The 24050-nt window shown below is 44.5% G+C and overlaps 1 protein-coding gene across 4 annotated transcripts in view; it reads right to left on the bottom strand.

Annotated features, from left to right (window-relative positions):
• Positions 1-24050, bottom strand: part of Ptprm (protein tyrosine phosphatase receptor type M) — a 677957-nt gene that overhangs the window by 504572 nt on the left and 149335 nt on the right. For all 4 annotated transcript variants that reach the window (XM_027397791.2, XM_027397790.2, XM_027397789.2 and 1 more), the window contains exon 2: positions 5451-5573. In XM_027397791.2, coding sequence (XP_027253592.1) covers positions 5451-5573 — 123 coding nt within the window. The remainder of the gene's footprint in view (positions 1-5450; positions 5574-24050) is intronic.

Genomic DNA, 24050 nt, shown 5'->3' on the forward strand with positions numbered 1-24050 from the left:
TACCCTGGCAGCAACACCCTCCCACCCCAAGCCTTCCTGACCACAGACATGCATTCCCAGAGAGACAGCAACCAACAAAACTTCTCTAGGCCCTGGAGATAAGCATCTAGGCCCCAGACTTTCTAGTCTCCAGAAAATAATTTTCCAATTTGCTCACCCCTAGTTTGTGCTGTCTGTCAGGAATCCACTCTGAAGATGAAGGTGCTATTCCTGGGTTCTGAGTCATAACCTATGGTCCTGCTCCCCAATACTTATTGACAAAGTAGGTTCTTTTTTTGTATAAGCTGGCTGCGCTCAGCACCAGTCTTTCCTGGAGCATCGATGTGGGGCAGAGAAGACCCCCAGACTGTTCAAATTCTCAGCATGCTGTTCTGGAGCCAACTGTAACACCCAGGCCCCCATCTAATCTGTTTGGTCTTCGTGTCTCTGATTCCTCATCATGGAACTCAGACTCTAGTACCATTGACAGTGTCTGCCACATTTAACCTCTCTGTTTATCCTATTACTTGACCTCAAATCTCTCTTACAATGTCATCTTGTATAATTTTACGGGAAATTAAACAAGAAGTAAAACTGTTACAGTGCATATTTATATACAAAGACTGATTTGTGTACTTTTCAGCAAATATGTTAAACAGAGCTGATCACTAATCTTATGTTTTGTGAGTTTCTGAGTGGCCAAGATGGGAATTTAGAAGAAATTCAAAGGAAAACACCCATTGACAGCTAAGAATACACTTCTGGCATAAGTGGCCAGAGACAATATAAAGGTGTGTCCACTGGCCCCGATGAAACAGTTAAACAGCGAAAGGTGCAACAGAAAACAGTGTCTGTCTTAATCTTTAAGATCAGCAAAACAGAAATCAGTGAAGTAGCTTGTGAACAGCACAACACAGAAGGTGCTGTCTTAGCTTCTTCTCTCATGGCAGCTCAAGGGAGAAAGGTTTTACATGGGCTCCCAGAGTTCAGTGGGGCAAGTTTTCAGATAAGAATACATATCCTGGAATAACTTCAGCAACCAGAAGATAAAATGGAGCCATTGCTAGGGCATGGGTAGAGAGAGGGGTGGATGAGGACCAGGAGAAGGAAGGGGAGGAAGGAGAAAGAGGGCAGGATGAGAAAGATGATAAGGGGGAAGGAGAACAACAGAGGAGGAGGAAGGAAGAGGAAAAGGGAGGAAGGGAGGAGGAAGAGGAGGGTGAGGGGTATTTCTTTAAGGAGTTCGCAGCTGGGAATGAGGCTGAGATTCTGATATGGATCACAGGTTTTCTCCTGGTCAGTTCTGAGGCAGGTCTCAGCATCTCATAGTTTTTGGGGTCCTGTATAATCTGTCACCCTGCAAAGATCACCTCTTTGCTCCTGCCCCAACCCACCTGGACCACTCAGCCTCCATGGCCTCCTGGACCCGCCTTGATTTAGATCTCTATTCATCAGAATGGGAACCATCTACGATTTCCAAAGTAACTCAAACTTTATGCCATGCCGACTTTAGGATTTGTTCTTGGTCTTAAGTACTGCCTACTGTTAGCTATGTTCTCACACTTATGGGTTAAATGCCTCTTGCATCCTCCATGGGTTATAATCACCAGGAAAAATGACTCAGCTACTCTTGGCCCATCACATAGTGCCAAACCCATGGAAGTCACTGCACACAGAAATACAACTGTCCCTCAATATCCACAGGGGATTTGTTCCAGGACCACCCAGTGATACCCAAATCATGGATATCCAAGTCCTTTATATTAAGTGTTGTGATATTCACAATGTGCATTGTCATTTTTATGCCATATATTTATGTCAACCCTGCATGAGCTATAATAACCAATGCCATGTAATGTTGTTTAAACAGTTATGCCTTATCGTTAAAAGGAAAATGAGAAGAAAAATAACTCTGGGCAAGGCCAGCAGAGGCAGTTCTGTCTTCAGGGAGCTGAACCCATGAATATGGAGCCTGCAGATACTGCAAGCCAACCATATTACTCAACGAGGACATTATAAAACTAAGAGCTTAAGGATTTACACAGTCTTACTAGGGGACAACGCAGTAGCTGGCCGTTACAGGGTGTGCAGGCAGTCTCCCACCAGGCAGCCTTCCTTGCTGGCAATTGAACACCAATACCCTCACTGCATGCTCACCCTTACAAGGTCATACAAGGACAGCCAGAAAAACAATACTGAAGGCTGTTCTTCCCACAGGGTCTACTTCTCTGAACTTCCGATTCCTGTGCTGTAAAGAATGGACACTGCCACCAAGTCTCTTGGGGCCACCACAAGGATTACACACAGCTAAGAGGGCAAGTATGTCAACTGCCAGTCATCTGTATGTCTGAGATAATCTTGTCACGGAGACAGGCTGATCGGTAAGTACAGCCACTGGCCTGTGATTTAGACTCTTTTTCCCCTTTCCTATCATCTCTTCTGTGTTGTTTAAGGGGCAAGGAAAACATACAGGAAAGCCAAGTCCAACCGCACGCTGCTGGGTGCTAAGTTCAGCGTGATGGACTGAACTTGACATTATCATTTAAATATCTACTGCCTCACAGTTAAAGGGGAGCAAACTCTCTTCACAGCATGGGTTTTGACCCATCCACACAGATCTAGACAGCAAGGGACGCTGGGGGGTGGGGGGGGCATTTCTATTCTGCTCCCATGGTGAGGGTGCCTGAGAATCAGCAACAATGCCTGGCACATGGCAGGTGTTCCATGAACATTTTCGGAAGGACAGCTGATTGAAGAATCAATGAGATAATTAAACAAATTTTTGAATGTTTTGTGACAAAAGTATTTCTTAGTTGGTACACAACTGTGATTTAAGAGGAAAGACAGCCTTTCCAAGTTCACGGTTTTTATCTTCATTATTTCCAAAAACACCACAGGAGACCTGGAGTGCAAATAAACAGGGAGGCTATCCCCAGCACGTGCAAAAATGCCTGATAAGTGTGCCCAAAGAGAAAACGTCAATTACACTGTCAGCCACCACCACCCCAACGTGCAGCTGGTGCTAAACAAATGCACACAGTCATTTTTCTATTTTCTGGGTCACCACACTAAGAGTGTCTATCACCACTCTGCCAGGCACTCTGTCATCTCCCTGACTTTGGTTGGACACCATGGCCATGTCTTAGTCCTTGGTCTCTGTGTCTCTCTGTAGAGGAGTCACAGTATCACCCTAACATGTAAAGCTAAGGCAAGGATGGAAAGCCACACTCCGTGACAGGTGGGAGTGGGGCTACCTACTTCTGAAACAGGGTCCAAGTTCAAGTTCACTTCATAATAACTGCTTTTAGAGGAACGGTATCTTAAATGTGTGTGCTTGTGTGGTGTGTGTGCACACGTGTGTGTGTGTGTGTGTGTGTGTGTGTGTGTGTGTGTGTGTGTGCTTGTGTGGTGTGTGTGCACACGTGTGTGTGTGTGTGTGTGTGTGTGTGTGTGTGCCTGCTCTTGAGTTTTGAGTGCAGGCATCTGTGAAGGTCAAAAGTGAATATCAGATCCCCTGGAGCTTGAGTTATAGGCAGTTGTGAAAGACCCGTAAAGGTGCTAAGGACTGAACCCAGGTCTTCTGCAAGGGCAAACAGTATGTGACTGTGTGTGTGTGTGTGTGTGTGTGTGTGTGCAGGAACATGCACACATGCTTGTAGACTTAAGTTTGTTGCCTACAATGAGAGATAAGAGGACAATGTTGGCTCTCTTCCTATCCTGTGGATCTGGGTGAGGTCATCAGGCTTGGTGGCAAGCCTCTTTTCCTCAAGTGAGTTGCTTATCTTATGATTCAAATGGAATCAGTACAAGTTGAAGCAGATTCTGCAATATTTGGAATTCTTTTCAAAAGTAATTTTTTCCAAATTGGGAAAACAATTCAATGTAAAGGGCCACGGTAATGAAAGCAGATACCTAATTTGAAAAATTAGCAATTGGGGGCTCTGGGTGTAGCTCAGTGGTGGATGGAACACTTGACCAACATGTGAGTGGCCCTGGTTCCAATCTGCAGTGACATACAAGCATACAGAGAGCCACAGGCTTCATCAAATTAAAAGACAGACATTACATCAGCTATGTCTGTACTTGCACGGACAGGTCTACCAGGTCTAAATTTCCCCCACCTCAGCTCCTCTGAAGATCAATGAACACCTGGGGAAAATGCAGGGAAAGACTCAAAAGGATATCAGGGCAAGAACACAGCTTGGGGAGGAACAATATAGCAAGGGCAAAGCCATGTTCCTATCTGTCAATCACAGCTAAAAAGGGAAACAAGAACTAGAATGGGGCAAACCAACTGAGAGTGGCCTAGTAACTCCAGAAGCAACATTGGAGGGCACACAAACTTGAGAGAGTGGGGAAGACAGCAAAAGAGAAAGTGTTCTGGGAACCCAAACAAGACTTGTGAAGATTTGGGAGCCTGGAAAAGCTACAGTGTTAAAGGTATTGACTAGGAAATTATAAGGAATTAAGTGTGGGAAGGAGAGGCGAGCCCGTGGAGGGCATCATAATTGTTAAAGCTTATTAAGAACAACATTAGGTTCCACCTCACACTTTGAAGCTGCCTTTATAAGATTACCTACCAAATCTAATTACTGCCACATGTAGGCACATTAATGAAAAGCTTTATATTCATGGAAAAGCACAAAAACGTGTTTTATCTGAAACCCAGATCTCAACTGTATGTTTTTAGCGGTTTGAATACTAAATGGCACATTCATCTGTCCATTTCAACAATGGATCTGCAAATCTAAGACTTTAAAAGAAACTGCCAAGGTCAGAGCCTGGAAAGAGGGCCCCCACAAAACTGTCACCCTCGGCGCTGGTTAGATTAATCATCGTCTTTCCACTCTCCCTTCAAAAAGAATTGAATTCTCACTGATGTTCAGTAAGGTAAGTAGTTCCTACTTAGTGTGAAATTCACTAAGCTCTCTTCTGTGGGGGGAGAAAGAAAGCACACACACACACTCACACACACACACACACACCTGCATCCTCTGAATGCTTCAAGGTCTCAATTTCCCAGGCACAAGAGAGCCCCAGAGGCTGAGAAAGGAGATACCCCTCAAGGCCTGCTCTCTGTGATTGTTGGAAATAATGCTATTTGTATCCTACAACTAGAGTCCCACCCTGGATACATGCTTTCCAGAACAGACATCAAACTATTCCCCACACCTGCTGCTTGGGAAAGGGTCACCTGGGCAATATCCACCAATCCTGCTAAGTCATGGCCAGTGATACAGAGAATAAAACACAACTGGTCTTTACAGGAAGGGATTTGAGGCTAAATTCCCATAACAAATCCTCTTAGTTACAGCACCCTCCCCAGCTACTCAGCCATGGAACACAGCACTCAGAGAACAAAGTCTCTTTCATTCAACCGACACCCAGTAGGCGGTGTTGTATGATCACGATCAAGACTCTCCTCCCTCGTGCCCCTATTCCCGAAAGAACGCTGAGCAGTGAGAGCAAACCTGATGGCATCCATGGATCAGATGTCGGTTTGGTCAAGGTGTTCACCTGCTCCCAGTTGAAGTCGTCATCATCAGCTTGACTATATCCACATGTGCTGTATGGTTCATCAAAGAGGCAGCCACCTACAATGGGAGAAGGAGACAATGTCTGTTACAGCCACAAGTCTGAACTGATCTGTGACGCATCAGGAAGACAGGCATGCACTGGACATCAAACTAAGTCGGATTTGACTGTCTTGCTTGGAAACTATGGATCTGACCCATTCGGTAAACCTTGCCAAATGTTGCCTAGTATTAGCCAAACGTAGTAATAGGATACACCATGTTGCTCTCTAATGGGAACCTAATGTCGGTAGAAAATAACTGAAATAAGAAAACCTAAAACTCCCATTTTCTCAGACGCATACTGAACTTAGAAATTTCATCTTGCATCCCAAACTTGAATAGAATTCCCTCGACTACTCAATATGTTTTCAGTAGAGAATTACAATTTGTTCAAAAATATTAAAGGGAAATGTTTTCACTAAAACACTGGCACAACAATAGAGGACAAGGCATACCACAAATGGTGAGCATGGTCTACAAGATATTTTTCAAAATATCCTGTCTATCTTACACAGAAGCAACTTCCAGTTTATGATTTAAGAAATTTGAGGTCTCATAATCAAAATAGACTCTGAAGTCACTTTATAGCTCACACAAGTCTCAGTGGCAGAAATTTCAAAGCTAAACATATGGCAAACATTTGCTTGGTTTTGGTACAATGAATGAAGCTATCTAAATTTTAAAAATAAAAGAAAGAAAGAAGGAAACGGCTGTATCAGGACCAATGCCATTCAGCACATGGTTGGCTTTCAGTCACACCCTACAAGCTCTTAGAGGCCCTTTGCATTGAATGATTCACAGTAGCAGGTCTTTGTACAAATGATTCACAGGGGGACAGTAAATGATGGCACTGATCACAGCAACAATCATGACAAGCCTGCCACCCATTTTATAATGATTAGTAGATGTTACATAATCGGTTGCATCATAAATAAATCCTATTAATTCAAATTATTAATTGTAATTGCTAGCAGTTGGTTACAAGTGACAAGTAGATGCAATTTTAGGGCTATTACTGTACCATGCCTGGCAGGTACACCCTAGAGGCAGAAGGAAAGGAAAACAGCAATTATAAACCAGAGAGAAAATGGAATTTGAAGGTCATCTGCCCTAACTTTCAGTCCCCAAACCTAAATCAGTCCTTTGCTTTCCTCAACAGCCAGGCATCCCCTGAAGACACGAGAGACTGCACATTCTGTCAGATGTAGAAACTTCCCAGAACATCCCTAGATGTTCTCATCTTCACTCTGCCTCTTGGAATGCACACCCATTTATCTTCCCTCCGCCCCACAAGGCAACAGTTAAACACACAGCTCCTGTGCAGGAAAACTGTCAGTTTGAAAGGAGCTGTCGTGTTCTACGTCTTAGCTTCCCCAGGCAATACATGCTCTGCTCTCCCCAGTTCCTCCTGTGAGGTTTGCAGACCTATCTGCACCCTGTCAGGCATTCTCTGAACACTTGTCCCCAACAATGGCACCCTGTGCTGGAACAAGAGCCCTCCTGAATCCTGCCCTTGACCTCTCACCCTGACAACAGCGTGGCCAAGAGCATAGGTTCATCCTGAACTAAAGTCCCGTGTCTTTCCACGCCTGCTGTCAAGTTGTTTCTGCTTATGTGAGGGTGTGTGTGTGTGTGTGTGTGTGTGTGTGTGTGTGTGTGTGTGTGTGTGTGTGTGTGTGTGTGTGTGTGTGGGCCTGTGTGTGGGCATGCGTGTGCACTCTGAATTCAAAGGACTGCCCAGTTATCCTTACTAAATCCATTTCATTTTCAGTGCATCACTCCAGCCCATGGACAGCCCAGGCATGCCTGACCCCCATCACTTGGGAATTAGTTATCCTACCTAGATTTACATTGTAGAATAATAATAATTACTCACAAAATACAAAATGCTCTTGAATTTGAACCTTTTTCTCACTGACATAATTCAACAAACTCATATACTTCCACACCCAGTTTCAGGTACTGGGTTAAGATCAAAATGCTAGTGTACAATAAAAAAATGCAAAAATCATCTTCAGGCTATATGAAACAAATGACTTCTGTGATTGTACTTATTCCCAGCCCCAGAATAGCTCAATTTATACACCCAAGGCTTTCAAAACACTCACCCAAACCCCAAACGTTTCTTGTCCCTAGCATTTTGGAAAAGGACTTACTCCACCTACATCATCAGATATGATGAGTACTCAGTCAAAACTGCCTGCTGCATGTACTGGAAAATGTCAGACAGGGGAGAGTCAAGAAACCTCAGGTTGTCCCAGACAGCCTCTCTCAGCTCTTCAGCAGGTCTCAGTCAGCAGCTCTAGGCACAAGGGTGAAATCAGCTGCTGTCTTCTGGAATGCTTTCAGTTCTTATAGTCCCAACTAACTCTTCCCCACGGAAAACACAGCTCATTATGAAGGTACAGAATTAAATTCAAAAGTTTAACCTGACAACAAATGCTCAGTCATGTGCCCCCGCTTGCTGAGTTGTAACAAGTTTAAGAAAAGTGGATCTGTCCAGCACCCAAGGTGAATGGCATTGCTTCCAGTATGGGTGAGGTGTGCAAAGACTATGTGTGACCATTCATGAGAAAAAGAGTCCTGTGACTGCAAGTTGCAGTTGACATGGAGAATAGCCTCAGCCTCCAGGGACAAGCCAAACAGTAGTGGCCTATACAACAATAAGGAGAAGGAAACCATCACCTATGTTGACATAAAGGGGCTTCTGGAGAAAACCCAGATACCATGGGCTGACTAACTCCTCTCTCATAGTCTTAAACAGCAGGAGTTTCCACATCACACCATTAGGCTGGTTTAGGATCTGGTCTTCCAAATGGCTGTTGGCACTAATGATGTAACCTGATGCTGAGGCAGATGGATACAGTAAAGGGGGAAGCTCGAAGAGCAATCCAATGCCAGTGTAAGGAGAGAGTGAACATTCACAGTGTTGCTCTGGTTGCTTGAAAGGAAGCATAAAGGGAAAATACATGTCTTTTCAAGATGATGCACAATTGTCAAGCCCCTGAAAGATGGAATCCACTGTGCATTTCCCAATGCCTTAAGATATGTTACCTTGCACGCCACTCTTTATCAGTGAGACACTGTGATAGTAAAAATGATTTATTGAAATAAAGCAGGAAAAAAGGTAAAAGGAAACGATGTCAGAATTGAAACAAACAAATCCCAGTTCTCATAAGGCTGAGACATGAGGGCTGCAAGGGAGAGGTCAGCTTGGTGTGCATGGCAAGTTTGAGACCAGTCTTGGATACACAACAAGACCCTCCCTTAAAAAACCACAAAACTGAGGAGGGTGGGAAGGGAAGGGGAAGGGAGGGGAGGGGAAGGGAGGGGGAAGAAACCAATTAAAGAGAGAATAATTTAGTTATTGGTCCTAATTTAGTATTTTACTGAAGCAAAAGACAAGTCCCAGAGTCAAGCCCCCCCCCCATTTTGTTGTTGTTGTTTTCCTTTGTTGAAAGCAGCAGAGTGAAAGAACAGGCATCTTGGGTCTGGAGGGATGGCTTGGCTTTTAAGATCAAGCACTGCTCTTCCAGGAAACCTGCATTCTGATCCCAGTGCCTACTCTAGACAGCTCACATCTAACCATAACTCCAGGCCCAAGGGATCCAATGCCTTCTTCTGACTTCTGTGGGCATCTGCACTCATGTACACACACCCACATACAGACAGACAGACAGATAGACAGACAGATACACATCTTAAAAATAAAAACAACTGGTATCTGAAAGCCCACCAGAAAAAAAGAGGAAACCACTCAAGAGTAATACACTGTCTACACTGCAGTCAATACAGCATTCACCACAATAAGAGCATGGCAAGTCCTCAACATTAAAAAGAAAAAAAGAGAATGGGAAATGAGGGCCTGGACAGTTGGCTCAGAGGTTAAGAGCATTTGTAGAATTTGATTCCCAGCACTCACTTAGCTTCTTAGGACTGTCTGGAACTCCAGTTCCCAGAGATCTGACACCCCCTCTTCTGGCTTTTGAAGGCACTGCATACATGTAGTACACAGACATACATGCAGGCAAAACACAGAATACTACAAAAGTGATTTTTAGCTGGGCATGGTGTCACATGACTTTGATCCAGAATTTGGGAGGCAGAGGCAGGACAATCTCTAAGTTCCAGGCCATCCTGGTCTATAGTGTGAATTCCAGGACAGCCAGTGCTACACAGACAAATCCTGTCTCAAAAGGGGGAGTAGCAATATATTCCCTCAAACTCAGTGCAGAAATGGTCTACAATAATTTTACCCCCAAATTAAAAACAAGTAAGTATGAAGGAATGCCCCTCAGATAAGGAAAAGTATCTTAATCCAACCCTTAACACCCCTAAGCCTGATTCAGGTAGATCTCAGGGTGACAAGGGGCAAACTTGACTGTATGGCTCAATGTCTTCCTTTGTATTATGGCTAAAAACTGTAAGCCAGTTAAATGTTAATGAACTCTCTACAAATTGTGGCTCTCCAAGATTTTTTTTTTTTTTTACTCTGGCAATAATTAGGTAGCAAGTGTAGTTGCCTATAAAGGTCACTTCTGATTTATGAAAATAAAATATTTCCATTTGCATACCGGACAGAATTTATCTTGCTTCTTGCTCTAGAGTAGCACAAATGGCTCATTTTGCCAACAGTAATAGGAAATACTTACCCTATAAGGTAAAAAGAAGGTGGCCAGCTTAGACGCCACAGAGAAATTTAGAAGGTTTCATATCTGTCTGAATAGGAGGACCTAGATAGACAACAGAGCCAAAACAAGCTGACATGGCTGTAGCCAGAAGTACTTTTGGAGGCCGCGCAAGGTGGCTCAGTGTGTAAAGCAGTTTGCAGAACCAGCCAGGCTGTCCCATTTCAATCCCTGGAACCCACATGAGGGTGGATGGCGAGAACTGGTTTCACAGAGATTCATGCTGTGGCCATTGTGGCCATAAACAGGCACCCAGCTCACACAGACATGAGCATCATGAACTTATTTACTTCTTGGGGCTGGAGAGGTTGCTCAGGCAGTGACCAATGTATCTGTTGCTTCTCCAGAAAACCGAGCTCAGTTCTGAGAATCCACATGGCAGTTCACAACCACCTGTAACTCCAGGTCCAGGGGATCTGATGCCCTCTTCTGGCCTCTGTGGGCACCAACACAAAAAGTGGCAGATACACAAAACTAAATCTAAAATTAAAAATTCCGGTGACTGTATCTAGCAGCCATGCTGTCCCCAATCCAGCTCACATTTACACACATTTTACAAACCCCTGCTTCTCTGCTGACACATGGGGGTCACCTCCACCCCGATCTCTGCTGACACATGGGGGTCACCTCCACCCCACCTCAGCTTTGTGAAGAGCATGTCCAGGTCTCTCTCTCATGCCAATGGGCTTCTAAGTTGCTACCCAAAAGCCTCTAAGGTTTGGGAACAGAAGCCACTGCCTGAAACTGATTGTTTCGGCTGAAGTTTCAAGTCAATATGTGAGAGCACTTCTAAACTGGCCAAAAAGCAGCCTCTGAAAGCCCATGGCCTCTGCTGGTCCCAGGTACCAATTCCTTACATGGACAAATGCCACCTGCATTCTAGGGGCAATGTTCTTGTAATTTTCTCTATTCCTCACAGCCAGTGTGAGTTTTCTATCTCAATATGTCAATATACGTCAATACATTCAAAGAACTTATTTTATAATGCAAAATATAGTTGTATTTTTATCTCCTTTAGTTTAATTTTTTAACCCTAAAGGCAAGCATCAATAGTTTTCAAATTCCTGTGCCAATCACCAGCTTTAACTCCACTTAGCATTGCTTGCTCTGCAAAGCGTCTATAGACCATCTAGATCAGCGGTTCTCAGCCTGTGGGTTGTGACCCCATCTGGGGCCCAACGACCCTTTCACAGTGGTTGCCTGAGACCATGGAAAACACGGATATTTATAATATGATTCATAACAGTAGCAAAATTACAGTTACCATGTAGCATGAAAATAATTTTATGGTTGGGGGTCACCACCATATGAGGAAATGCATTAAAGAGTTGCATTAATGCATTAGGAAGGCTGAGAGCACGCTGGTCTAGACATTTTACCTACATTTCCTGTCCTGGTTGGCAAGAAGATCAAGTCTCCTCTGGAGGAGGATTTGGGAAAGAGAGTTCAGGGAGAGGTAGCCTCATTGTAGTCGTTGTAGGGTCCTTAGCACACCAAACAGACACCCTCTATGGTCCTTACATCAAAAGTAGCTTGTCCCAGAACCCAGCCTCAAGGACCTTTGCAGAGATCCCCAATGAAGCCCTGCCATGTACAGCTTGTACCATTCTCCAGGGCACGTTCCCTCTGAGATCTTCAGGTGCAGCCTTGCAAGGACTTCCTTCAACCACTGGCCTTGGCAAGGCTCAGCACCATGTCTGTGCTGGGGTCAGGCTGCTCCACACTCTGCCATCCCTTAGCCATCAGAGCTCTCCTTCCCACAATGCAGAGCAGTCTTTGCATACCATTTCCCCTACTCCAGTCCCTGCGTTATCTCTGCCTCCTGAAGGGACCCTGATGGACCGACCACTCCTGTTTCAACAAATGGCAGTTTAGTGTGATCAGATAGCTCACCCAGTTTCCCAAGAGTTTCAGTTCACAGCCAGCATTTTAGCCAAAGTCTCCCTGCAAATCTCATGCTCTCCCATGCTCTCCCATGCTCTCACCTTTCACAGACTTCTCTGAAGCCAGTCAATACCACACTGATTGCTAATGGCCTGCACTGTAAGGGAGCTCCTGCAGCCAAGGCTCCTAAGAAGCAAGTGGGGGATGATCCAATGTCCATTTCATAAGCGTGTAAGATAAACAGGCATCCTGAATTGCCCTGCCTTGAACAGGTGGCATTGACTTACAGACGCCAACTGTCCTTCTTAGGATTGTAATTATGGTCCATTTAAAGTTGCTTTGTGGGAGATGACAATACCCCTTGAGGGACTTTCTAGAGCATTTTACTCATTTGCTCTAAATACAGCATGACCGAATTTAAGGCAGGCTTTATCAAATGCATAAAAATGTATTAAATGGGTCCCTCCATGGAGAAAACAGATTAAAAAAAATAGCGCTAAGATATTCCCCCAAAGATTTAATGTTCGGTGTTCTCTTTTCCAAAAATACACAAAACCACCAGCGCTTCTACCCATTCATTTCAATCTGAAAAACTCTGAAAGGCAAGCAGCTATCAGAGACACAATTCAAGGGATAAGCAGGAAGTGATCTACAACAGACATCATTGTTTAAAGAGTTAAAGAAAAAGTGGCTCTACCCGCACGACAGAGCTTCAGCCTTCCGCCTTTAAATCACACTGACATCGACGTTTAATTGCCTGGCAAACAATAAAAGTGTACAGTGCCTCTGAAACTTTGTGAGAGTGCCGTGATGTTTAGTGGATCAGACAGTGAGCGTTACACAAATGCTCTCCGACATAATTTAATCCAGCAAGCCGTTTTCACACATCGCACAGGCATTTAAATGGCTAATACGATGCTCTATTGTACAACATGCCATTTGCCCGTGGATGTGTTTTGCATAGTGCAAAGCAAATGAGCTTGTTTCTAAAAGTTTCTATGGCTTATTACCCTTGCCATAGCCCCAGTTTCCTGTCAATCTACAGATTCCTAATATTTAAACAGGCTGGATGGCAGCAAGCTGGTTTTATTTTTTCTCTTTATTGATCTTAAAAATCTTTGGTTTTCAGTGGGTGGGTCATTATCTCAATTTCTAAGCCCCTCAGATGGTCACTGATGGCCCTCTTTGCCATTACCTGTGCTCCTAGGTTGAACTAAACCCTGTGCTGTTGGACTCGATCTGGGGCTCCGGTCCTGGCACCACAGTCCAGCTATGACACTGTGAAGCTCTGCTCAGGATTGGTCATGTGACCCCTGAGTCACTCGTATTTCAGGTACCCACACTGCAGTGAGGATTATCAGTGGGTCCCCGGGCCAGCTACATCTGTAGGACCATGATAGGAACACAAATTTCCAGGCTGCACCCCAACTTCTCAATCAGACACTATGGCCCCCAGCTACCTGGGCTTTAGCAAGCCTCCAGTGACTCTAATGTACACTGTTTGACAGTCAATCTCCTAGAATAACACATTTAACTAGAAACTCCTGGGACCAGCCTTAGGGATCTATGGCTCTTAAAAAGGTCCCAGAATAATCTAATCACTGACCTATTTTTTAAAAGACTGCTCTAGATTGGTAGTTTCAAATAGTTTAAGAAGACATTATCAGGGTTTTTTTTGGGGGGGAGGGCTATAGAATAGCTCAGTGGTAAAATGCTTACTTAGCATGAGCATGGGAGGCCATGAGGTATATCCTTAGCACTAAAAAAAGGGGGGTTACCGTTTTCTTTAAAACATATCACTGTTTGTTATTTATAAATTATGTCTGCATAATACTATACATGTTCAAGTATAATAGCAAGTGTGCAACTGGCTTCTTGAAGTGTTTCTAGAAAAGTATCTCTATGTTAAAACCCAAATATTTTTCTGCCATAAACAACCAGACACATCTTACTCTTTGAAAATCTCCTGAACAAAGAAGCCTTTTGGTCACCACAGTTCTCAGTGTACTTAAGAGTTTAATCATAAACACCTCACAAATGAAGAAGGACAATAAAATATCAGGGCTGGCTCAAAGTGCTGAATCCCTTGTTCTCATTCCCGGATATGATACCCTTGATTTGTCTGTCATATTTCTCCTAAGTGGATCCACTCAACAAGCACAAAACAATCATGCCAAGGCCAATACAGGGAATTAATAGGAGGCAGGACTCCATCCGTGCCCGGGAGCGTTCCCACCTGCTTGCTATGATTTACAAATCTATCTCTCGATAACTTTGCTAGCATAAGTTATCAACTAAAGCCGCAGATAAACTCCTGAGTTCAGCCAGTCTGTCATGCTTGCTAAACGAGGGTACCTCAAGGAACATATCTCTACCCATCACATTCATTGAGCAGAACCAAATTATAAGGAAAAGGAACATACCACTACATGTATTCTTTTGGTAACATAAACTCTTTGTTCTAATGTTCTATAAGAAGGGGGATAGCTAATAAAGCACAGGGTAACTTGTGCTGATGAATATGTTGATTTGGGATTAGGGATGAAGGTTCCAAGAAGCCTTGGGTCTGTCAACATGTCTTTCTCACTGTCATGGATTCAAGAGGTAAGGGGTCTTCACATCAAAGGTCCATTTGGCTTCCATGAATCCCAGGATGCAAACTGAAGCAGGCAGCAGAGAACTGACTCACTTGGTCCCAAAGCCTGTCAACCAGATGCCCCGGACCCACTAAGACTGAGGAATGAGAAGAATGAACAGGCTCTCTCCACCCCACATTTCTCCTGACTGGCCTCTGTTCCTCCATCCTCTGTACTTGACATAATGAGGCATCTCACCACCCTCAGGGCAGTTCTCAGACCTACAGATCTTAATTTTTATTAAAGTGTGTCATAACTTCCTGTCACTTGATTCTATGCTCATTTGAGGAAGCAGCTGTCTCTTTCCATGCCAAGGGGACCTGAAGTCACTGTTGAAATGACTGGGGAACTGTGCTGTCCTCTGAAGTCCCATACAGGATTCTTCAAGGACAATTTTGACCCTGAGCAAATCTGAGAACCAATTCCCTATTGGATACATAACTCTATGATCGATATTACTAGCCACCCCCAGGAACAGAGAAGGTAACTCTTTGATACATGCCAAAGTGTAGCCACTGATTCAAGACGATGAACATTTGAACCCCATTATTACGACATGTGGTTTGCAGCATCTCAAAGAGAAAAGCAAATAAATAGATGTTTCTTCACATTGTCTGTAGTGACTGGGTCTCTTTGCTCTTGGCTCAGCATCTTATGATCCAAATGACCTCCCCAAGGCTTCCTCATCCCTCCTATACCATGGTTTGAGTCTCAGCTTGGGCTCCGCTTGATTTGACAAACTCACACGTAACTCCTCCCTATACTACATCCTGTACACTTTCTCTTCCTATACTTAAATCTGTTCATTCATTGACTCTTAACTGCCCATAGGAAAACGTTTTAATCTTCTCATGGAACACACATAGTTGGTTTTGTTAGTTTGGGGGGATGACAGGAGGTGTTGAGCCCATCTACCTTTTTAGATTCATTTTGATTGTTTTTTTTTTTTACTCCAGCTTCCTTTTATGTCATACCTAGCAATTTATGGCTATTCATTGATTTACCTCCAGTGACTGTTCTACTCGTCTGCCACCCACTTGTGCACATAGCCCTTGCACCCACCGAACACAGTCTGCATGCCAATCCCAAGATCTAGTCTGAATATTCTTATCCATCCTTCAGATTCTACAGTAGGAGCTACCTGTCTGGGGTCCCTGTTGCTGATGTCATCTCACTGATAAAATCTGCTGTCCCTTCCTATCAACCACTGCTACAAAGAAAGATGATTCTGGTGTGATTACAACCATGCATCTCAACCTCCAGTGGCCACGCTGTGGCTCTCCCACACTGTAAGCTGCTGAAATAGAAAACAATGTTCTGCTGTTCATCTCTGTATCCATAACCCCCAGAACCTTGAAAATGCTTGTTTCTCATTAAACACTTACAGTTATGGGAAGAGTTTTATGGCAAAGGTAATAACAGAATCAACTTGGTGTTCTATCTTTGGCAGAAAGGAAGAGAGGAGAAAAGCCATCCCCTAGGCCCAACTGAGCATCACAACCTGGGCCACAACAATGGAAGAAGTCTTGTTTCTAGACTTCCTACTACCTCTTCTGTTCCTCCCCAGTCCCTGATTTAATGATAGATAATTAAGTCCTAGTTGGGAGGGTGAGGCAGGCACTAGGGAGGAAAAGAAGGGGTAATAGAGGGGACAGACAGAAAACAGATATGGAAATAACTCCGGGGACATAGAGAGTTAAAAGGAACCATGCAAAAATTCCGTAGGAGGCCAGAGAAAGAACAAAAGCCCACCCCGAAGTTCTCCTTGTCCTAAACGATCCAGATGAGAAGGAAATCAGAGAGTCAGCAACTGGATGCAAGACTCTGCGAAGATATCCCAGGCCTGCTATTCTAAGAATCTGCATAATGAGGCTACTATTTAGCAGACCTCAGCACAAGTCAACAGAAAACACAGACTGCACGGAGTGCGCTGGGGCTCTGATGGTGTGTTTCAGATTTGAAACATACAAAAGAATGTTGGCAGTACATGTTAAACATCACTGAAGCCTGTGAGACAAAAAATTAGTCAATGATCCTCGGTCCCTAAAGAGCGCAAGCTTTGAAGACCATATTTTGTTACATAATTTTTAAAATTAGAAAACAGATTCTATGCAGAATCCTTCCAGTGGAGAGCAAGGCTTACAAAGCCCCACACTGCAGTGAGTCAGCTTTCCACCAGTCATTTTCTAGGACCAATTAGTTGCTCAAATGTAGGGAACTAAGAACATTAGCCTTCTCAAGGTCACTGTAGCTGGTGTGTCTTTCTTGACCTAATTAAGTGCTCTCTCAATGCTCTCCTCACACTGTAGCATGCAATCTGCAGTGGACTACAGAGAGTGGGCCGTCTGAGAGCAGCGAGCTGGGCCAGGAAGCAGGAGGTCTGGGGTACAGTCTTGTGGCTTTGGGCAAGGCAACTGACAAGTAAACTCCTACTCTATAAACTTAAAAGCCGGCACCCTCCATCTTCAAGAACACTGTTAAGGGTGAAATGTGTTTGGAAATGGAGTATAAAACATGGTAGCATCTACTTAGCTCTTCTCCTCCTGTCCAGTAAGTAGGTAAATGCTGCCTTTCCTCTTTGCTGGTGGTGGCCAGTCTATTAACCAGTGTGGCTGAATTAGATCTCCAACTGCATCTTTAGAACATGAAGGTGGACCATTCCGAGAGCTTCTAAAATTCCATTTCCATCAGCTCTCCCTCTCTTTCTCTCATCTCTCTCTTCTGCCCTTCTGTTTGTTTAATGTCTTGGTATTTTTGTGAGAGGGTATTATGAAGCCCACACTGGCCCCCAGCGCTCTCTCTCTCTCTCTCTCTCTCTCTCTCTCTCTCTCTCTCTCTCTCTCTCTCTCTGAGTGTCCTGCATGCTGGGATGCTGACATGGGCAATGAAGCCCAGGTTCATAGCTGTTTTACAGGATGTTGTGTAAGCTTATAGAGGGCCCCAGCCATATTGGGCACACACCCAACAGTACCTAACCCAGTATGGGCACAATGTGAATGAAAACTAATATACTGTACATCAATGCACCGTCGCTTGGGTTGGGCTTAAGGAACAAGAGCGCTTCAGGAGCTGTGGATGTGTCTAGAGGAAGCCTCTAACACCATCTCAGTGATCAAATGTGGCCTTCCGGGAGAGGCAACTACCATTCAACATGACCATCACTGTGATCACATTGGCAACCATTGTCCCTCTAGAGTTTCTGTGTCGCACTTGAGAAACTAGAGTTGCTCACATCAATAACATGCCTACTCTGTCCAGGGCTCAGAAGAAAATGAGGGATGCTCACTATTTTCTAACAGCACACCCAACTGACACAAAAATTCTTAGGCTGGGAGTGAAAACCAAGGGGCATTAATCTTGATTCCCCCCCCCTACACACACATACATGCTCTATAAACTTCAGAGAGGTGATGATTAAAGAAACAGACATGCCCATGACTACAGGACGGTGAAATGTGTCTCTTACCAGGAATACTCAGTAAGGAAACTCATTCTACTTCACCATCTTCTATTACTAACTTCAAAATTAAAAACTCAAACCCATGGGGGACCCAGAAGATTTAATTAGGTCAAGGGGAACACGTGCACTGACCTACTATTACAGGCAAGTGGTCAGATTTCTAGATCCATTAAACACCCTTTACATCTCAACACTGAGCCATTAAGGCAAAGACATCCCATGTTTATAAGAATGCTTCTGAAACTACCAACTTTACTACTCTAAGAAGAAGGCTTTTCTACTCTTCCAAGGTTCACAGCTTCAGGCCTGCCCTATGACCTTGTCCTCGGTTCCATGCTCTTCTCCTTGGCTCAGTGATTCTGAAACCCAGTGTTTCAGGATGACTTAGAGCTAACCACAAGATCTGTCTCCCCGAGACAAATGTGTGTCCGTAGAAATGTTGTAACTCCCCAGGGTGTCAAACTCTGAGGGACAAATCAGCATTCACTCAAATGATAAGTCATTGGCCACCTGCACCAGAACCTCAGGGGTCATTTATTAATAAAGCACAGATCCTGTTCCCCTCCATGCTCTTACAGAATCTGAGCTGTGGACAGCAGCACAAAGGCTCTGAACTTTAGTTAGAACCCTTCCCCCATGACCCCACTGCTGGATGGGGGCTGAAGAAGGGGAAGTTCCTGTGCTCAACCATCTCTCTGCCCGCTCAAGCCATCATCCAGTCTGAAGAACATGTTCCACTGTCACTCAGCTATCACTGGGGAACACTCACTATCATCACAACACTGCTAACAGGTATGGCCCCTGGCGCATGGTGTGTCCCTACCTGCTCTTCATCCTCACACTCATATGCACACTGCGACCCCTGCCCTCTTTCAGGAACATCGGGCCCTAATGTTCCTCTGTGCCTCTGCCCGGAGCACTTCACAGTATGTTCCCGAGACCACTGAGACCACTGCCACAGGAGGACCAGCTTCCTCCTTCCTGCCTGTCAGACCTTCACTAACTTGTCATTCTCATACATCCAAGATCAACTCTGCTGGGGTTTGTACACTCAGATTCCCAGTGACACAGTGAGCACTGCCTACCAGGTGTCCAGGAGAGCGTCCATGACCTGTCTGTACTAACGCTAGGAGATGTCCAACTCATGTGTCTACACAAGAAGACACAGCCATGCCACCCTGTACCCTGAAGCTACAAAGGACATTAGACACAGGCCACAGTATGGTGCAATAAGGACATGGAGACTAGTGTGTACCTCGCTTATCAAAGCAGATCCAATCAACACCCTGTAGCTCCTGAGCCACGTAAATGCAACACACAGCCTCCTGACCCTCAACTTTGCAAGGACTACACGGCACAGATGCGGTCAAATGGCTTTCAACATTGTAACAAGAAGGTGACAGAATCAGCAGTTATGAAGGGGCTATTTTAGATTGGGAATAGGGGGTTGAAATTACAAGAAAAAAGGCATTAAATCATAGCTGGGAAGTTAGATGAACTTTGGAAAGTGTGGGGGTTTGAAAAAATGGCCCCCAAAGGGAGTGGCACTATTTGGAGGTAAAGCTGTGTTGGAGTAGGTATGGCCTTGTTGGAGGAAGTGTGTCACTGTGGGGATGGCCTTTGAGGTCTGATATATGCTCAAGTCACACCCAGTGTCTCAGATCACTTCCTGTTGCCTGCAAGTCAAGATGTAAGAACTCTCAGCTCCCTCTCCAGCACCATGTCTTCCTGCCTACCATGTCCCTCCATGATGACAATGGACTGAACCTCTGAAACTGTAAGCCAGCCCCAGTGAAATATTTTCCTTTATAAGAGTTGCTGTGGTCATGGTGTCTCCCCGCAGCAATAGAAACATAAGACACATGGGTACATGGAGAGGGTGTACAGAGATCTAAATCTGTCTTCCAAACTGAAAAAAAAATTAATACTCTTCAGCTCAGAATCAGTGAATGAGAAATTGGGATCAGCTGTGGAATAGCAGTTACAGCCCCACACAGCATGACGGGGAGATACAATGGTCTTTAGTCCCACTAGACATGGGCACACAGGAATCTAAGAGAACAGGGGAAGTGACACCAATACTTACAAAGAACTAAAAGTGGAACAAAGTTGTGTAAATTAGCCCTGTGCAAGGGCAGTTCTAAAGGAAAACAGAATTGTGTTAAAAGACAAGTGTGGGGCCCTCTGTCTACAACTTCATATCCTCCAGACTCCTCCTAAGGCCTCCCAAACAGCCAGGAACGTAATTCACTGTAACCTGTCACTTTTTGAAGGCAAGAATTTGTAGGTTCTAGCCTTGGTCACACCAGGCCAGTGATTGTTAAGAAGGGCCACAAAGAGGTGGCGACAACCTTTCTCTCACTGAGACTCAAATCTGTTTAAAAGCCAATGGCAAACACAGCAAAGACCAATATTCTTGAACCAATCCTCATATCCTGTTTTTGCAAACATTCACCAGGTAAGCTGGTGAGCATTTTTCTCGGCTGCTGATGCATGGCTGTGCACACCTTTCTCCTCGGATGGAGCTGTAGACTTTGCTTATCCTCACTCAAGGGGGGATACCAGTAGCTTTCTCTTCCTCTTCTCCTCCTCTCCCTCCTACCATTTTCCTTCTTTCTCCTCCTCTCTCTCTTTCTTTCTCTGTCTCTGTCTCTGTCTCTGTCTCTGTCTCTCTCTCTCTCTCTCTCTCTCTCTCTCTCTCTCTCTCTCTGTGTGTGTGTGTGTGTGTGTGTGTTTCTATGTGAGTGTACGGTGTCAGTAAGTCTCTCTGTGTGTGTGTTTCTATGTGAGTGTACGGTGTCTGTAAGTCTCTCTGTGTGTGTGTTTCTATGTGAGTGTACAGTGTCTGTAAGTCTCTGTGTGTGTGTGTTTCTATGTGAGTGTACAGTGTCTGTAAGTCTCTCTGTGTGTTTCTATGTGAGTGTACGGTGTCTGTAAGTCTCTGTGTGTGTTTCTATGTGAGTGTAAGGTGTCTGTGAGTCTCTGTGTGTGCTTCTATGTGAGTGTAAGGTGTCTGTGAGTCTCTGTGTGTGCTTCTATGTGAGTGTACGGTGTCTGTGAGTCTCTGTGTGTGTTTCTATGTGAGTGTACGGTGTCTGTGAGTCTCTGTGTGTGTTTCTATGTGAGTGTACGGTGTCTGTGAGTCTCTGTGTGTGTTTCTATGTGAGTGTACGGTGTCTGTGAGTCTCTGTGTGTGTTTCTATGTGAGTGTACGGTGTCTGTGAGTCTCTGTGTGTGTTTCTATGTGAGTGTACGGTGTCTGTGAGTCTCTGTGTGTGTTTCTATGTGAGTGTACGGTGTCTGTGAGTCTCTGTGTGTGTTTCTATGTGAGTGTACGGTGTCTGTGAGTCTCTGTGTGTGTTTCTATGTGAGTGTACGGTGTCTGTGAGTCTCTGTGTGTGTTTCTATGTGAGTGTACGGTGTCTGTGAGTCTCTGTGTGTGTTTCTATGTGAGTGTATGGTGTCTGTGAGTCTCTCTGTGTGTTTCTATGTGAGTGTACGGTGTCTGTGAGTGTCCGTGTGTGTTTCTATGTGAGTGCACGGTGTCTGTAAGTCTCTGTGTGTGTGTTTCTATGTGAGTGTAAGGTGTCTGTAAGTCTCTGTGTGTGTGTTTCTATGTGAATGTACGGTGTCTGTAAGTCTCTGTGTGTGTTTCTATGTGAGTGTACGGTGTCTGTAAGTCTCTGTGTGTGTTTCTATGTGAGTGTACGGTGTCTGTGAGTCTCTGTGTGTGTTTCTATGTGAGTGTACGGTGTCTGTGAGTCTCTGTGTGTGTTTCTATGTGAGTGTACGGTGTCTGTGAGTCTCTGTGTGTGTGTCTATGTGAGTGTACGGTGTCTGTGAGTCTCTGTGTGTGTGTCTATGTGAGTGTACGGTGTCTGTAAGTCTCTGTGTGTGTTTCTATGTGAGTGTACGGTGTCTGTAAGTCTCTGTGTGTGTTTCTATGTGAGTGTACGGTGTCTGTAAGTCTCTGTGTGTGTTTCTATGTGAGTGTACGGTGTCTGTGAGTCTCTGTGTGTGTTTCTATGTGAGTGTACGGTGTCTGTGAGTCTCTGTGTGTGTTTCTATGTGAGTGTAAGGTGTCTGTAAGTCTCTGTGTGTGTCTATGTGAGTGTACGGTGTCTGTAAGTCTCTGTGTGTGCATCCAAGGGTGCACATGTCCCTTACCACATGTGTGGTGCCTCTTCAGATGTCAGCCCTCACTCTCCACCTCACTTGGGACACAGGCTATTTTGTGTATTTCCACAGGATGTGCCAGGCTTACTGCAAACTTCCAGGGATTCTCCTGTCTCTGCCCTACACATTGCCATAAAAGCAATGGGTATGTCTAGCTTTATGTGGGTTCTGGAGATCTGAACTAAGGTCCTCGTGCTTGAATAGGTGCTTTACCCATGAAGCCACCTCTCCAAACCTCTTCTCTCTTTTCTTTATTTCTCTGAATGCTTGGGGTTGCTTCTTTTTGATAGAGCTGTTTTAAGATAGTATCTTACCGTGTAGCCCCACCTTGCCTGGTTCTAAGTTGTCGGAGCATGCCTCAAACTCACTTCCAGAGTCCTGGACTACAGGCAAGCACACCACACCTGGCTACATGCTGCACTTTTCTTATCCCTTTTACTTCTTGTTCTCCTCACTATATAAAAAGCTGAGTTGATTCAACAACTTAAAATATCCAGCTTTTTATAGGACCTTTAAAATAAAAATCCTGAAGCATTGTGGTAGAACATCACTGTTCTTCTATATTTTTGTGATATACAGTACACAATCATCCTCTGCAGTCACCCTACTGTAAAACTGTGGCCCAGACCTTCTTTCCTAATCAAAGTGGAATTTCATACCCATTGACCGGTCCTTCCACAGCCATCCTTATCTACCTTCTCTCCCTGGCTCTGGCAACCTATATGAACTCCATCCCCAAGAGACAACCACTTTAAAGATTGTTCATTTGAGTGTGATTCATGCACTACTTGCCTTATTAGCCTGGCTCATCTTTTTCAACATAATGGTCTCTAGTCCCATCCATGTCAATGGCAAATGACTGACAGGAAGTATCCCCCATTGTGTGTGTGTGTGTGTGTGTGTGTGTGTGTGTGTGTGGTGTGTGTGTGGTGTGTGTGGTTTGTGTGTGGTGTGTGTGGTTTGTGTGTGTGGTGTGTGTGTCTGTGTGTGTGGTGTGGTGTGTATGTGTCTGTGTGTGTGGTGTGTGTGGTGTGTGTGGTGTGTGTGTGTGTGTGTGTGTGTGTGTGTATGTGTGTGGTGTGTGTGTGTGTGTGTGTGTGTGTGTGTGTGTGTGTGTGTGTGTGTTGCATTTCCTGTATTTGCTCATTGGCTGGTGCACATGCAGAGTAATTCTGTATGTTGATGTTATAAACAACACTACAATGAGCCCGAGGATGCAGATCACTCTTTGACATACTGGCTGGCTTCCTTTGGCACACACAAGCAGGAGGCATGACCTGATCATGTATCATGTGGTCCTCCTCTTTAACATTGTTACGGAGCTGCCATCCGCAGTTTGCACTAATGTCCATGCCAAGCACTAGTGGTTGTCTATTTAATACACTGCTCATGTTGACCGGGCACTTGTTTCTCCTTTAAATCTTTGGGGTTTGGTATATGTTTAATACTAGAACCACTTATTGAATTTTAGTTTGGGAGTGTTTCTCACATTCTGGAACCACTGTTATTTCCCTCTGAAGGTACTTTCATTCTCATACAGAAGCTTTTTATATGACATCATCTGAAGAAAGGATTTTAAGTATGTTCACCATAAATAAGGGATACTGTTTGGAATATATCTATCGTTAATCCTATGTATCATAACAGCACA

The sequence above is a fragment of the Cricetulus griseus genome, chromosome 2 (assembly GCF_003668045.3).
Source record: "Cricetulus griseus strain 17A/GY chromosome 2, alternate assembly CriGri-PICRH-1.0, whole genome shotgun sequence".
Classification (NCBI taxonomy): domain Eukaryota; kingdom Metazoa; phylum Chordata; class Mammalia; order Rodentia; family Cricetidae; genus Cricetulus; species Cricetulus griseus.